This window comes from Mizuhopecten yessoensis, unplaced genomic scaffold (assembly GCF_002113885.1).
Source record: "Mizuhopecten yessoensis strain PY_sf001 unplaced genomic scaffold, ASM211388v2 scaffold7087, whole genome shotgun sequence".
In the NCBI taxonomy this organism is placed as follows: domain Eukaryota; kingdom Metazoa; phylum Mollusca; class Bivalvia; order Pectinida; family Pectinidae; genus Mizuhopecten; species Mizuhopecten yessoensis.
In genome coordinates this window covers 1,096,892-1,114,838 of record NW_018406874.1, presented here as the reverse complement: position 1 = coordinate 1,114,838, position 17,947 = coordinate 1,096,892, and the positions used below count along the sequence as shown (strand labels likewise).

At 39.1% G+C, this 17,947-nt stretch overlaps 2 protein-coding genes across 3 annotated transcripts in view; one reads left to right on the top strand and one right to left on the bottom strand.

Annotated features, from left to right (window-relative positions):
- The window catches only part of LOC110453082 (furin-like protease kpc-1), a 72,154-nt gene that overhangs the window by 31,827 nt on the left and 22,380 nt on the right, over positions 1-17,947 (bottom strand). For both annotated transcript variants that reach the window (XM_021501912.1, XM_021501913.1), the window contains exons 3-4: positions 10,889-10,978; positions 9,744-9,896 (exon numbers count right to left, since the gene is read on the bottom strand). In XM_021501912.1, coding sequence (XP_021357587.1) covers positions 9,744-9,896; positions 10,889-10,978 — 243 coding nt within the window. The remainder of the gene's footprint in view (positions 1-9,743; positions 9,897-10,888; positions 10,979-17,947) is intronic.
- LOC110453083 (flocculation protein FLO11-like) lies at positions 6,704-8,197 on the top strand. The gene is made up of 2 exons (XM_021501914.1): positions 6,704-6,774; positions 6,830-8,197. Exons 1-2 carry the CDS (start codon positions 6,704-6,706, stop codon positions 8,175-8,177), a joined length of 1,419 nt encoding a protein of 472 aa, XP_021357589.1. The 3' UTR covers positions 8,178-8,197.

Below are 17,947 nucleotides of genomic sequence, written 5' to 3'. Positions count from 1 at the left end.
AACAAGGTAAAACCTGTTTTGCTGCTAATACAAGCAATAGGGGTACCAGGATATTGTTAGTGTTTAAGATAGATAATATCATTACCAAGGTTAAAACGAATACAGATAGACATTAATATATAGGCTGTATTTATCAATGACACACTTTCTGGTTGGTCTTCATCAGCAAAATCCCCATCATTTTACATACAGATAGAGAAGTAATTGATTAAAGAGAAAATTTATTTTTAAGGTCATAGTAAGAAAATTTTACAGAAGGATCCTGTGTAAAATCAAACATTAAAACAGTCCATTTTGGCCTTGACCAAGCTAAGGAGATTAAAATGAATTACAGACCAATTCAGTTATACAAACATTAAAACAATTATCTGGCCTTGACCAAGCTAACGAGATTAAAATGAATTACAGACCAATTCAGTTATACGAACATTAAAACAATTATCTGGCCTTGACCAAGCTAACGAGATTCAGCCAAGTAATGAATTACATTACTTCAATCTCCCAAATTATACGTAATCCAACTTAATGGTCCACAAATCAAAGAAATCCTGTGTTGGTCCGGAAATACGTAGCACCATCAACATGTCTTATGTAGCACCATGAACATATCTTATAAAGCACCATCAACTTATCTCATGTAGCACCGTCAACATATCTTATGTATCACCATCAACATATCTTATGTAGCCCTGTCAACATATCTTATGTAGCACCGTCAACTTATCTTATGTAGCACTGTCAACATATCTTATGTAGCACCATCAACATATCTGATGTAGCACAGTCAACATATCTTATGTAGCACCATCAACATATCTTATGTAGCGCTGTCAACATATCTTATGTAGCCCCGTCAACATATCTTATGTAGCACAGTCAACATATCTGATGTAGCACCATCAACATATCTTATGTAGCACCATCAACATATCTTATGTAGCACCGTCAACATATCTTATAAAGTACCATCTTCCTAGTATTAAACATTCAACAATCCTAGAATAGCACCATCAGACACAAACTGAATTCAAATATTGCAACAGAAACTTGTCTCGTCTGAGGTCAAATGAAATTGTTCTGGACCTTGTCCCAGTTTACCCCGACTTAAACAGTAAAAGTTTACAACTGGTCCTTGGCTCCAAGATCCTTAACCTTGTCCAAGTTTAACTGATTATGAGCCCCTATTTCATAAGTTCCTTGGCCCTGTCCAAGCTAAATAAATTTAGAACTGTTATTGGATCAGAACCTTGACTTCTTGAGAAGTACAATGTAAGACTCAATATCTTTTTTATTTTCCTTCTCAAGAACCAATATAAATACTGGTCGACATCCTATAAGTGAGAAAATTGTGAACAGAAAAATAGAAAAAAAGATGTAATTATATTACAAGGCCCAATCAGTGGTTTGAGAACAGGGGATCAGACAGAGCCTGATATGTATACAGAGTTCTATGATCAATACAGGAATATTTAATAATTCATAGAATACCACACAGTAGTACTGCCTGGCTCTGTAACACATAATTGTACCCTTACAGTAAGTACTCTCTACTGATCGTCAATCACAAATCAGTTACCAGGTATAGCACTGGGCATCACTTTATATCCACTCAGACCGACAAGTAGGATATTCTCCACAGCTCTAAATCCATCTGAGATTTAGCCACTGAGTCCTCAGCTACCATTAATTCTGTCAGATCAGCCGACAATCTTGTTTGATTCTTTCGAGTTTAAGATGTCAGCGCCAATATCTGCCTAATATACTGTAAGACCTTTATGTTATATGTAACCAGCCTACCAGCATTTCATTTAGTATAACAAGCCTTTGTAATGTACAACTTTACATATTTACACTGATGTTACCCGCCTGTAATTAGCTGAACGACTCTTTATGAGTTACAGTTTAAGTTATCGCCCTATATAAGGTGTATAACTTTTCAGTTTGTATAATAACTATTGCATCATCAAGAGAAATAGTTCACTGCCCTTAGACTTTTTGACTGACCAGATATGCCGTGACTTTTTGACTGACAAGATATGCCGTGACTTTTTGACTGACCAGATATGCCGTGACTTTTTGACGGACCAGATATGCCGTGACTTTTGACTGACCAGATATGCCGTGACTTTTTGACTGACCAGATATGCTGTGACATTTTTGTGATGATGGGTCATTAAGTCTGTTCACTTATGACAGTTGATACAGTAGTAATACCTTCATACAAGACCGGTTGACCTGCCAAACAAACATAAACACAGCCAATCAGACATCCCAATCTATAATGAATTAGCGTGCAACTTTCACATGGTCAGCAATCTTTCCATCTCCATAGCAACCCTAATTTTAGAGTGAGCTTTGTTTTATAAATGCCACAAGCAATAAACAAGACAAACAAGACGAGTGGAAGCATGATACGCCTGTCCGACCCTCGCATGATACGCCTGTCAGACCCTCTTATGATACGCCTGTCAGACCCTCGCATGATACGCCTGTCAGACCCTCGGATGACACGCCTGTCAGACCCTCGCATGATATGCCTGTCAGACCCTCGGAAGATATGCCTGTCAGACCCTCGCATGATACGCCTGTCAGACCCTTGGATGATACGCCTGTCAGACCCTCGGATGACACGCCTGTCCGACCCTCGCATGATACGCCTGTCAGACCCTCGCATGATACGCCTGTCAGACCCTCGGATGATACGCCTGTCAGACCCTTGGATGATACGCCTGTCAGACCCTCGGATGACACGCCTGTCCGACCCTCGCATGATACGCCTGTCAGACCCCTCGGATGACACGCCTGTCCGACCCTCGCATGATACGCCTGTCAGACCCCTCGGATGACAAGCCTGTCAGACCCTCGGATGATACGCCTGTCAGACCCTTGGATGATACACCTGTCAGACCCTCCGGAGGGTATTGATATATTGGAAGCAGGTAGTGACATATGATATAAATGTCATTGTGTTCACTGCCACTGTTTTGTTGGTGACTGTGACCTTGCCATTCATTTACTGTGTTCATATAAACTATTTTGTGTTTCAGAATTACACTTTCGTGGTCAATGTTGCTGTTACTAAAACTAGAACCTTGGCTTTGAGGTAGGAGTCCTGGTATGAAAGTTGGAACGCGACAACAAAACCTGGTATATATGTTTAACATGTTTGGTTTGTGTATTACCATACTAAATTTGAAAGGAATTAATCAAATAATTAAAAATGTCTTCGTTTTCGACAGAATGCCCTTATATGACAATGAAAAAGGGGCATAACTCTGCCGAATACGGTTTAAAAGTCACGATTTAAGAATTTATTCAAAGCATTCAGGTAATGAAACAACCAAGTAGTTTAATAACAAGAGTACCGCGGGGCGGAACAATATACACCCGTCGAATGCCATATAGTGTTATATACTTTCTTACATTGAAATAAGATCTGCATCATTCAAAGAGTGGTTAGCTGACATGCTATAAAAATGAAGGAGAAAATCTCCAGATAAAAAAATCCAATACTGAAATGAACAAAGGACAATAACTTTTGCAAAAATCGTTGAATCTAAATTCTTTTCAAGGAAACACAACAACATATCATGATTATTTAGCCTACTAAGTTTCAAAGAAATCTGTCAAAAAATGTAGGAGATTGCCGGACAAAAATCAAATACTGAAATGAACAAAGGGTAATAACTTTTGCAAAAATTGTCAAATCAAAATTTTGTTAAGGGAGACACAACTTCATATCATGATGATAATGTATACCAAGTTTCAAAGAAATCTGTTGAAAAATGTAGGAGGAGATTGCCGGACAAAAATCAAATACTGAAATAAACAAAGTGCAATAACTTTTGCAAATCTTTTCGAATCAAAACTCTTTTAAGGGACACACAACTTCAGATCATGATTATAATGTATTCCAAGTTTCAAAGAGATCGGTTGAAAAATGTAGGAGGAGATTGCCGGACAAACAAAAGTTTACGCCGGCCAGACAACGCCATACCATAATACTCCCGTCAAATTTGACGGGCGTATAAAAATCGGAGAACAATTGTTTGAGTTATCGTGTAAACAAGCAAAAGTTAATGCAAAAATGAAGTACAGTGTTGCTATGTCAAGTGTGATAAGCCAGCAACTCGACAACAAAAACCCATTATATATGTTGAACATATTTGCTTCTAGCATCAACATACAAAATTTGAAAGGAATTGATTAAAAAATCAAACAGTTTTTGTATGTCAATGTCATTATTTAGCATTGAAAGGATCATAGCCCCGCAATGAGAAAGGGACAAAACTCTGCTGAATAGCATATAAACATCACGATTTATGAACGTTTCCAATGCATTCAGGTAATGCTTGACAAAAATCCAAGAACTATTGTTTGAATTATCGTGTAAACAAGCAAAAGTTAACGGTAAAAACGTTGAACAGCGTTACTATGTCAAGTGTGATATGCCAAAACGCAGAAAGTTGAAACTCATCTCATAATATGTGTTGAACATTAATGCTTCTAGCATTACCATACAAAATTTGTAAGGAAATGATAACAAAAATTAAAAAGTTCTTACATTTACTACACAATGCCCTTATTTGGCAATAAAACAGGCATAACTCCACTACAAATACATGTAAGCTTCTGAAATGCAAACGCGTTCTGAGCTATATTGGTAAGCAGTATGTGTACCAAGTTTCATCAAGATATGTTCATGAACAAAGGCAGGAGAGCGAAGACAGGGAAAAGTTTTCATGTCATTGACAGGTGTACATTATTTGCATGGCTACACAGCCTACTTATTTGGTTTCCACGGTAACCGACTCTTAATCATTGTCAAAATGAGTGTAAGTTAGAAATTCATGTTCAAAACAAGTCAAAGCATTGGAATTTATCAATTGAGCACCAGATAAAAGTTGAGTAGAGAGCAGAGGGCATATCAAGAAATAGAAGATGTGTTTGTTATGGAACTGTAATGTACAGGTTTGGTTTGTTTGTGCTTTACGTCCTATTAACAGCTATGGTCATTTGTGGACGAGTCAGGTTTAGGTAGTAGAGAAGAGTCAGAGTACCCAAAGAAAAACACAGACCAGGGCGACTGCGTCACATAGGCCTCAAACCTGTGACCAAATGGTAGAGGGCGAGTGATCATAGATCAGACACCTTAACCACTTGGCAGTGAATATTAATAAAAATTCCAATTTATAATGAATTTTTCATACAAAACATAATTCAGGTTTTTCATTCAAAAAAAAAATCTGGTTTACCAGTCAAAACAAACATCCTGGTGAAATAAGTGAAGACCAACTATCTGGTAGGCCAGTTGGTGACAAATATTCGGGAAAACTAGTCCTGACAAAAACCGCACATGTAGGAACTGTGTGGTGACACATGCTGATCATGTTTCTTCACAGACCTACAGACAACACAAAGATACCAGACCTACAGACAACACAAAGATACCAGACCTACAGACAATACAAAGATACCAGACCTACAGACAACACAAAGATCCCAGACCTACAGACAACACAAAGAAACCAGACCTACAGACAACACAAAGATACCAGACCTACGGACAACACAAAGATACCAGACCTACAGACAACACAAACATCCCAGACCTACAGACAACACAAAGATACCAGACCGACAGACAACACAAAGATACCAGACCTACAGACAATACAAAGATACCAGACCTACAGACAACACAAAGATCCCAGACCTACAGACAACACAAAGAAACCAGACCTACAGACAACACAAAGATACCAGACCTATAGACAACACAAAGATACCAGACCTACAGACAATACAAAGATACCAGACCTACAGACAACACAAAGATCCCAGACCTACAGACAACACAAAGATACCAGACCTACGGACAACACAAAGATACCAGACCTACAGACAACACAGAGATACCAGAATTAAGGACAACACAAAGATACCAGACCTACAGACAACACAAAGATACCAGACCTACAGACAACACAAAGATACCAGACCTACAGACAATACAACGTTTGAAGTTTATTCTAGTACTCCACTTCCTACGACACTCCTTACAACATTGCCACTACAATGAGATGACATTTCCAGGGCTCCCACAGGCTCCTATCGTCTGACAGCGCCAGTCAACACAGAAAAACACTCCACTTTCCAAGCAAGATAACAGCTAAAGGTTCTCAGACACAGCATTTCTATAAAAACACTGACCATAATTTCCTTTCCATTTTGCCAACAAAAGTAAAATTTTCAAAAGTTTGGTCTTTAAACAATGATAAAGCTTGAATCCACAAATGATCAGGGGTTTATCTGGATAGGCATGATAGATATGTCAATATCTGAATTAGCATTAGTCCAGGAAAATTGGGTTTGTTGAATCAATAGTCTGTATCTATTTCGTTCGCTAATTCATGAGGAAATATTTCAACAGTGCAAAACAAAGCTTCTGTGACAGTTGTTCACAAAGCTTCCAAACACAATATATGTTATAATGGACCCAGCTGTAACATAGACCACAGAGATAATTTGGAAATAAAACCTTTTTTAGCCTACAGAACAACTTATCTTTCTTGCCAAAGAAACAAAGATGATCAATCTGAAAACACCCCAACAGAAACCATGAGTGTCATTATAACAGGGAGTTTAAGTAAATTGAAACATGACATAACTGTGAGCATTCTCCAAAGCCACAATAACTTCCATGAGAAGATCACAGCTAGTTGGCATGTCTGCAGCCCATTACCTGGACCAGCCCTGTACCACTCCCATTACATGTCACGATTACCTGGACCAGCCCTGGACCACTCCCATTACATGTCACGATTACCTGGACCAGCCCTGTACCACTCCCATTACCTGGACCAGCCCTGTACCACTCCCATTACCTGGACCAGCCCTGTACCACTCCCATTACCTGGACCAGCCCTGTACCACTCCCATTACCTGGACCAGCCCTGTACCACTCCCATTACCTGGACCAGCCCTGTACCACTCCCATTACCTGGACCAGCCCTGTACCACTCCCATTACCTGGACCAGCCCTGTACCACTCCCATTACCTGGACCAGCCCTGTACCACTCCCATTACCTGGACCAGCCCTGTACCACTCCCATTACCTGGACCAGCCCTGTACCACTCCCATTACCTGGACCAGCCCTGTACCACTCCCATTACCTGGACCAGCCCTGTACCACTCCCATTACCTGGACCAGCCCTGTACCACTCCCATTACCTGGACCAGCCCTGTACCACTCCCATTACCTGGACCAGCCCTGTACCACTCCCATTACCTGGACCAGCCCTGTACCACTCCCATTACCTGGACCAGCCCTGTACCACTCCCATTACCTGGACCAGCCCTGTACCACTCCCATTACCTGGACCAGCCCTGTACCACTCCCATTACCTGGACCAGCCCTGTACCACTCCCATTACCTGGACCAGCCCTGTACCACTCCCATTACCTGGACCAGCCCTGTACCACTCCCATTACCTGGACCAGCCCTGTACCACTCCCATTACCTGGACCAGCCCTGTACCACTCCCATTACCTGGACCAGCCCTGTACCACTCCCATTACCTGGACCAGCCCTGTACCACTCCCATTACCTGGACCAGCCCTGTACCACTCCCATTACCTGGACCAGCCCTGTACCACTCCCATTACCTGGACCAGCCCTGTACCACTCCCATTACCTGGACCAGCCCTGTACCACTCCCATTACCTGGACCAGCCCTGTACCACTCCCATTACCTGGACCAGCCCTGTACCACTCCCATTACCTGGACCAGCCCTGTACCACTCCCATTACCTGGACCAGCCCTGTACCACTCCCATTACCTGGACCAGCCCTGTACCACTCCCATTACCTGGACCAGCCCTGTACCACTCCCATTACCTGGACCAGCCCTGTACCACTCCCATTACCTGGACCAGCCCTGTACCACTCCCATTACCTGGACCAGCCCTGTACCACTCCCATTACCTGGACCAGCCCTGTACCACTCCCATTACCTGGACCAGCCCTGTACCACTCCCATTACCTGGACCAGCCCTGTACCACTCCCATTACCTGGACCAGCCCTGTACCACTCCCATTACCTGGACCAGCCCTGTACCACTCCCATTACATGTCACCATTACCAAGTTGGCTTTAATGTGTTCTACATCTGAAGAATAAATTAAAAAATTTGTTTTTCATCCGCCGCACTTTTCATAAAGTGCATTAATTTCATAAGATTTGTTTTGCATAAAAAATCTGCATTAAAGAGTCACCTTGACCTTATTTTCACCATTACAACAACAGGATCACGGAAATAATGGCAACCATACATGTAAGGTTAACTTTCTGTATCCTCTATGTATTTCTTACTTACACTGTATGTTAACCACATACAGTATAGGTGACACTGTATATTTACCACATACAGTATAGGTGACACTGTATGTTTACCACATACAGTATAGGTGACACTGTCTGTTTACCACATACAGTATATGTGGCACTGTCTGTTTACCACATACAGTATAGGTGACACTGCATGTTTATATTTACCACATACAGTATAGGTGACACTGTCTGTTTACCACATCCAGTATAGGTGACACTGTATGTTTACCACAAACAGTATAGGTGACACTGTATGTTTATATCTACCACAGACAGTATAGGTGACACTGTCTGTTTACCACATAAAGTATAGGTGACACTGTCTGTTTACCACAAACAGTATAGGTGACACTGTCTGTTTACCACATACAGGATAGGTGACACTGTCTGTTTACCACATACAGGATAGGTGACACTGTATGTTTACCACATACAGTATAGGTGACACTGTTTGTTTATATTTACCACATACAGTATAGGTGGGAAGCATTTGCACCACATTTGTAGCATTTACACTGGATGTTTGTAACACAACCTTTTATTGTTAATTACATGTCAAATATGTAATTACATGTCAAATACGTAATTACATGTCAAATATGTAATTACATGTCAAATACGTAATTACATGTCAAATACGTATTCACACTACGTACAAGATTTACAATGCTTTACTCCACTTGTCATTTTGCAGTAGTTACACTAACCATGATTGCACTGATTTTAGTGATTACAATGTTCGCAGTGCTTACACTGATTACAATTTTCCGTTGGTTACAATGTTTTCACTTTAAACGTTACATACAGACAAGATACTGAAGACCTAGAAGCTGGTTATCTGTCAAGTACTTCAAATATCAGGAATGATGAGTTATCATTGTATTGCCTAGTAATCAGACTTATAACCAATTAATTGTTTATGAACAAATAAATGATAATAATTACATTTCTCCCACAACCACTACAGGTTTCCTCACTCACGATTCATTGTATAAACCTGCTAGGAGTTGGTTGACATTTTTGGTTACCCACTAGTGCGTCTCACTCTGGACATGATTTCATTGGTCAATCTTCTACTTATGACGTCTAGTAACAATGCTTTGCGACGTCATCTACCATTGTGACGTCATGATTCACGGCAATTGTTTACCCCCAATTGGAAGCCAAGGGGCCATAACTCCAGCAAATAAAGTGTGCTGAAAGTTATTGCACGGAAACGAATCGTGACAGACAGACAAACCCAAATTAATATCCCCCGTTTCGGTGAAAGCGGGGGGGTAAAAAAGCAAGCTGTACAAACATCTGACAATCGGTCCTGTTTTCTAAAACCACCTTGGTGTTCTACTTACATAGTTCCCTATAAGGTCTGGATGATCTCGTTCAATCCCGTCATCGAGTATAGTGATGACCACACCCTTTCCTGAGTATCCCATCTTCCAGGCTCCGGCCACCCCCATGTCGAATCCTCCCGGACCATTCCTTCCCCGACGACCACCGCCATACTACAAGGAAAAGGTTCACTATGTCTGGCTTAAACTACATTCCACTTTCATTTAACAAAGACTGGTAGCCTACCACTCATATTATATAGCATTTCATGATCGAAACGATGCAAATTTATGGAGGACTCAGTGCCTCTGTAGATGGGATGGTAAAGGGTATAGTCTAGTGATGGGCAATCGCTTTAAAATCATGACCGATATTCGGTTTGTAATTGGAAGTAGTAAAACGATCGATGATCGATTGCATAATCGGTTTATAATTTTTTGGAATTGAATACCCAAATAGAATGAGAGCACAACTATTACATCAACGGACAGAGTTGTTCACTATACATTAGGTTTCGTTCTTTTATAATGAATGGATATCAAGCAACTTTTAGGCATTTTTATCAATCATATAGTATAAATCATAACAATCTATGACTTTCAAAGCATACTTTACATGGATGACATTTGAATACTTTAATTTCTATGATGAACCGATTATAGCGATTATGGAATTTGTAATCGATAATCAGAATCAGAAAGGGTAAACCGAATGATTTTCGATTATAATCGATCATCAGCCTATTACTTGTTTAGTCTCAGGCTGTTATTTTGTAATGTAGCCATATAATTCTTTTGATCAGTCTCAAAAGGGAACATTCACAATTAAGGACGAGGAAGAACCAACTTGTGAAATTTAAGAAAGACATCATCATACATCAATAAAGGACTTTTGAAGAAATAACATTAACAAGCTTAAACTGTCAAAATAAAGAAATATCAGTGAAGTACTTCAAATAGCAATACATGTACCAAGAAGTGTTTAATTATGGCTAACAGACAAACAGTTCAAGGACGGTGAAAGATGATAGAGAAATTGTGATTTGAACAACCAATTATCTTATGATGGCAGGCAAAAAATAAGGCATTTGTCTTGTTTGTCTCTCCCAAAGTTAATTAATGGTAACATTATGAATCAGAAGATGTGATTATAAATATATACATACCAAATACCACTGTTTAACCCAGAGTGGATCTGTGAATGTTAGGTCTCTCTTAACTCTCTTCTTAACAAACTGCTGCTCAAACCATAAAATCTGTAAACAAAGAGAACATAGTTATGTTGTTACCATCTGTGTGTCCTTATCACTGCTGGTGTAATTTTACCTTCATATAATGATACCAGCTAAATTACAACCTGTTCATCCAACTACTTCCCCATCAACTCAATATTTAGTTACCATTCTTGTAAATCTAGAATTATTTCCTAACAACTCAATATATATCTAGTCACCATTTTGTCAATCTAGAAAGATTTCTATATTTCTATCAGTATCATTCTTGTTAATCTATAACAATATCCCCACAACTCAATATCTGGTCACCATTCTAGCTAATCTATAACAATATCCCCACAACTCAATATCCGGTCACCATTCTAGTTAATCTATAACAATATTCCCACAACTCAATATCCGGTCACCATTCTAGTTAATCTATCACAATATCCCCACAACTCAATATCTAGTCACCATTCTAGTTAATCTATAACAATATCCCCACAACTCAATATCCGGTCACCATTCTAGTTAATCTATAACAATATTCCCACAACTCAATATCTGGTCACCATTCTAGTTAATCTATCACAATATCCCCACAACTCAATATCTAGTCACCATTCTAGTTAATCTATAACAATATCCCCACAACTCAATATCCGGTCACCATTCTAGTTAATCTATAACAATATTCCCACAACTCAATATGTGGTCACCGTTCTTGTTAATCTATAACAATATCCCCACAACTCAATATGTGGTCACCGTTCTTGTTAATCTATAACAATATCCCCACAACTCAATATCCGGTCACCATTCTAGTTAATCTATAACAATATCCCCACAACTCAATATCTGGTCACCATTCTAGTTAATCTATAACAATATCCCCACAACTCAATATCCGGTCACCATTCTAGTTAATCTATAACAATATCCCCACGAGTCAATATGTGGTCACCGTTCTTGTTAATCTATAACAATATCCCCACAACTCAATATCCGGTCACCATTCTTGTTAATCTAGAACCACTTCCCCACGACTCAATATCCAGTAACAATTCTAGTTAATCTATAACAATATCCCCACGACTCAATATCTGGTCACCGTTCTTGTTAATCTATAACATTATTCCCCCTTTGAGAAAAATCTAGGAATCTGATTGGTTAAAAACTACAGTGTACCAAACCGCATTCGTAAATCTCAGGGGGTATACGAAAATCTCAGGGGGTATACGGTCATGTCACGTGATTCTCAGCAGTAATACGGTGGAATCACGTGATTTTACAAGGGGTATACGGGTCACGTGTCTTTGTATCTTGCGACCGGGCATCGGGAGACAACTCGCATTCGTCGTCTGTTTCGCTGTTTACAAAATAGCAAAACGTTTCGCTTCGCATACTGATGAGGAAATACTCGCCAAAAGGGCTAACTATGTGCCACATAACACACAAAAGTCGAACAGACGAGCGGCAAACATGCTGAGGACGTATTTAAAAGAAAAGAATCAGGAAGAACAGTTCGAGGAATTTGATAAAACGAAACTAAATGAGGTACTGAGCCTGTTATTTTTCTTTGCTTTTATTATCAAAGACTCAAAGGGGTAATAAATTTGTTACACAGATTTTTGGCAGGGTATACGGAATGGTATGACCCTAAAGGATTTCGTATTTCCTGAGGCCGTTATCCCGTATACCCTGCCAAAAATTCCGTGTAACTAATAATATCCCCACAACTCAATATCTGGTCACCGTTCTTGTTAATCTATAACAATATCCCAACAACTCAATATCTGGTCACCATTCTAGTTAATCTATAACAATATCCCCACAACTCAATATCCGGTCCCCATTCTACTTAATCTATAACAATATCCCCACAACTCAATATCTGGTCACCATTCTTGTTTATCTATAACAATATCCCCACGACTCAATATCCGGTCACTATTCTTGTTAATCTATAACAATATCCCCACGACTCAATATCCGGTCACCATTCTTGTTAATCTAGAACCACTTCCCCACGACTCAATATCCGGTCACCATTCTTGTTAATCTTGAACCACTTCCCCACCACTCAATACGTTGCACACTTCCCCAAATGGTAAAACTCAAGTTTCATTAATATAAAAAAATGTAAGAATCAAGATATTGTCATGGAAACAGAAGTATCCAATTTACGGTAAACCTCTGGTCAGTTCGAATCGGCTGATAGTTCGAACACATATTTTTTTTCAATAAAAACAATAATTTTCTAGCTAATGATATTTCAAACTTTGATTGACCGTATTTCGAACTCCTATTTCGGATAGTCCGAACTTGTCAAATGAAGAACGTAAAGTCAGATTTTTTTTCGGCAAATTCCATTGAAAGCTTGCGGCGATCGGCCCCGGAAAAATGCCAATACTTTGATCAACAGACACGTTTAGGGCAATGGGATGTATGTGTGAGCATTGCATTACAGTTGTGACAAACAAACCATAAATATATGTCACAGGTTTTAGCGTTGATTCATTTTTTACATTGTTTGAAAAATACATCATGCATGAGACAGCCAATTGCAACTTAGGCCCCGACAATGTATAAATAACATGCGATCAGTACGAACTGATGTCACGCTGTATGGCAAACTAAGAAATCGCCCGTGTGTTGTCAAATACAGTGTTAACTAAGCATTTTGATTTTTTAAATGCGACCAGACATCCCTTAATTATTGCCCAGCTCACACCAGGTAGGGCAGGACACGCGAGATGTCACGGTAGAGATCGGCCGCCCAGCCATGGTGAGTGACGTGATTAGCATTCATGTCCAAGTCCAAACAATCCACAGGTGTCCCAAGTAGCGATGGGTAATTTTGAAGGTGTCAAATAAGTTTGGTAGGTATTAGGACTATATCACTTATAATTTAAAAGCAAACATGTTGATGTTCTGACCTAATTTTATTAACATATAGACCTATATTTACAGTTGCGCTTTGTAAACGCAACAGGTTATGTAGACTATGTTTTCAATTTATTAAACGGACCATTCATTACGAAATAATATATAAAATAGTTTCTGATTCAAATAAAACCTAACCACGCAAAGACTCCATATTTAGGTATCTGATACAAACTAAGTAGTCTAACTTTTGTGTCACAAATGAAACGTGTACTGTTTTGGGGCCTACACAATGGCCTCTGCTTGGCAATAACGATCATAATTATCTCGAAATGAAGAAAGTTAATGAGTAACTAACATTGAATTAAATAATATACTATCATTTTACCCATTTATAAATGTGCCATTGTTCTATGCCAGGCCGTCGTTGTTACGTTTCGACCTTACATTGGATATATATGTCGGGTATATGTTTGTGACTTGATTTGCACTTTGCCGACATTTTTGCCGATAGTTCGAACTCACACTTATTTTCTGAAGCATAATTTAGTATAATCCGAACAGGTTCATCAATATTTATTTGATTTTGTTCGAACTGACCGAAGGTTTACCGTAGCCATTTTTTGCTATAAGGTCCATGCATAATTATAAATATAAGTGCATAAATCTGCATAATATTGGAAATATGCATAAATCTGATTGGTCAGAATGACTTGTCATTGATTGACCGATTGTGATGTCATATATACATAATAGCAACTGTGTGACATCATGATTTACAGTCCTCACTCAAACTCTGGAGTGACTATGTTTTTCACTTGCCACAGAGTTTAACACCATAGGAAATGAAGAATAATTTTCTATGTAAAATCATGAAAGGAATTTGAAATAGGACAGAGACCCATGTGAGACAGCAGTTCAATGGCCAGCCCTTACTGCTGAATAATAGTACAGACATTTCCTGTAACATAATATAAGGCCTCCTAGCTTTGATCACAGTGTAATATAGGTCACAGAACAGAGGAAAGTCTATCAAATTATAGTGTACAGTAAGACATGTATAAGTCAATTTAACATCAATAAAAACTGCCATTAAATGTATTAATTACATTAACCTTGTCTGTTGGCCACATTGTCCTAGTACAGTATTGCTCTATGGAGTATTAACACTACATTATAGTGGGCACAGTATAGTCCTAGTACAGTATTGATCTATGGATTATTAACACTACATTATAGTGGGTACAGTATAGTCCTAGTACAGTATTGTTCTATGGAGTATTAACACTACATTATAGTGGGTAAAGTATAGTCCTAGTACAGTATTGATCTATGGATTATTAACACTACATTATAGTGGGTACAGTATAGTCCTAGTACAGTATTGCTCTATGGAGTATTGACACTACATTATAGTGGCTCAGGTACAGTATAGTCCTAGTACAGTATCGCTCTATGGAGTATTAACACTACATTATAGTGGGTAAAATATAGTGTAGTACAGTATTGCTCTATGGAGTATTAACACTACATTATAGTGGCTCAGGTACAGTATAGTCCTAGTACAGTATTGCTCTATGGAGTATTAACACTACATTACAACAGTTACGATGGTTTGGTCAATTTACACAGTCCTCCATTAGATATTTCAGCGTTCAAACGCTACTGGATCGTTTTTTCCAAGTCACTGCCACTCTGACATAAATGTAGAACAGATAATGGAACATGTATGAACATGGGTGAGGCAGACATCCTCGCATGTCCCTCAGCCATAAACCATGGTGTAATTGTCGAATTGTCTGTGACAAATATAACCATATGGCCGCCACTATTAGATAAGGAAATGTAACAGTGGTGCTACAGCCTAAACCTATTTCCTCCGCATGTCAAACAAGAGCAATGGAGACGGTCAAATACATCCAACACTCCGCCATGACTCATCTACCGCTGGTTATCTCAGAAATACTGAACAATTACCCGAGCACAGATATGTAATTAACCTCCAGGTCACATAAAATGCCTGTGACATTCATGTAAATTAACCTTTTCATCCCTAGTTTCCAGAGAACAGTTTATTGGTCTGAACTCTGACAGCAGTCTGAGACTCAAGATGAACTCAATACCAGCAATGACAGCTGGAGGCCATTGTGTATATGCCAACACTGACCTTGACAGCTGGAGGACTTTTTGTGTTTGCCAACACTGACCTTGACATCTGGAGGACATTTTGTATATGCCAACACTGACCTTGACAGCTGGAGGACTTTTTGTGTTTGCCAACACTGACCTTGACAGCTGAAGGATTTTTGTGTTTGTCAACACTGACCTTGACATCTTGAGGATATTTTGTGTTTGTCAACACTGACCTTGAACTCTGAGGGATATTTTGTGTTTGTCAACACTGACCTCGACGGCTAGATGAATTTGAGTGTTTGTCAACACTGAACTTGACGACTAGAAGAAATTGTGTTTGTCAACACTGCCCTTGACAGCTAGAAGAAATTGTGTGTTTGTCAACACTGCCCTTGACAGCTAGAAGAAATTGTGTATTTGTCAACACTGAACTTGACAGCTAGAAGAAATTGTGAGTTTGTCAACACTGAACCTGACAGCTAGAAGAAATTGTGTATTTGTCAACACTGAACTTGACGGCTAGAAGAAACTGTGTTTGTCAACACTGCTCTTGACAGCTAGAAGAAATTGTGAGTTTGTCAACACTGAACCTGACAGCTAGAAGAAATTGTGAGTTTGTCAACACTGAACTTGACGGCTAGTAGAAATTGTATGTTTGTCAACACTGAACCTGACAGCTAGAAGAAATTGTGTATTTGTCGAAACTGAACTTGACAGCTAGAAGAGATTGTGTATTTGTCAACACTGACCTTGAACTCTGAGGGATATTTTGTGTTCGTCAACACTGACCTCGACGGCTAGATGAATTTGAGTGTTTGTCAACACTGAACCTGACAGCTAGAAGAAATTGGGCCTTTGACAACACTGACCTTGACAGCTGGAGGACTTTTTGTGTTTGCCAACACTGACCTTGACAGCTAGAAGAAATTGTGTGTTTGTCAACACTGAACTTGACGGCTAGTAGAAATTGTGTGTTTGTCAACACTGACCTTGACGGCTAGTAGAAATTGTGTGTTTGTCAACACTGCCCTTGACAGCTAGAAGAAATTGGGCCTTTGACAACACTGACCTTGACAGTTGGAGGACATTTTGTGTTTGTCAACACTGCCCTTGACAAGAAAGTAGCAATTTATGTTTTTTACATAAAGTTATAATCATTTCCACAGAAAGACACAACATTCAGCTGCATTCTTTTTAATACTTCTCTAGGAGTAAGTAATATATGTAGGTATTTTTAAAATGCTGGTTATTTGAACGACTGATAATTGCACTGTCATCAACCTGTTGTGTATAACTATATATAGTGCTTTTACTCAAATGTATTGTTCTCATTGGCTGGTAGATATATCAAACCTCTATAAAACTGTAGATTTGTAAAGCATAATAAGCCCTTTCATTATTAATCTTCAGATTCTTTACACATAGCTACATAAAGACACAAGTTATCATGTAATTAACAAGAGGCCCATGGGCCTTAACGGTCACCTGAGTCCTACAGTATTTATTTTTGTTGTTGAAATATGTACCAATTTGAGTAAAAAATAGTTAAGTATAATGTTAACTTAACTTTGTCAGGACCATGAGCTGATCATTCCTAGACCGATTTTAAATAAGATCGGCCTATTAGAAATTGTTTTTAAGTTTAGAATAGGTATTTACAAAATAGCGGCTGTGGTGGCCATATTGGATTTCTGATTGACCTGAAAAATAACAACACTTTGTCAGGACCATGAGGCGATCATTCCTACCAACTTTCAGTTCAATCGGCCCAGCAGAACTTGACTTTAAGTTTGAAATGTAAAATGTTAACGGACGACGGACGACGACGACGGACGAAAACGGATAGCAATAGGTCACTTGAGCTAAAGCTCAGGTGAGCTAAAAAGTTGACGGACAAACGCCAGACGATGCAGTACGGCATAAGCTCACCTGGCATAAAATGTTATTAGATTGACGAGGTTCTCAGAGAAATCCTCTTATAACGTCTAA

Excerpts from the sequence above, each read along its gene's own strand:
- LOC110453083 (XM_021501914.1), top strand. The coding sequence starts at position 6,704 with ATGAGAAGATCACAGCTAGTTGGCATGTCTGCAGCCCATTACCTGGAC. Across the intron at positions 6,775-6,829 it reads CCCTGTACCACTCCCATTAC|CTGGACCAGCCCTGTACCAC; the intron begins ATGTCACGATTA and ends TGTCACGATTAC.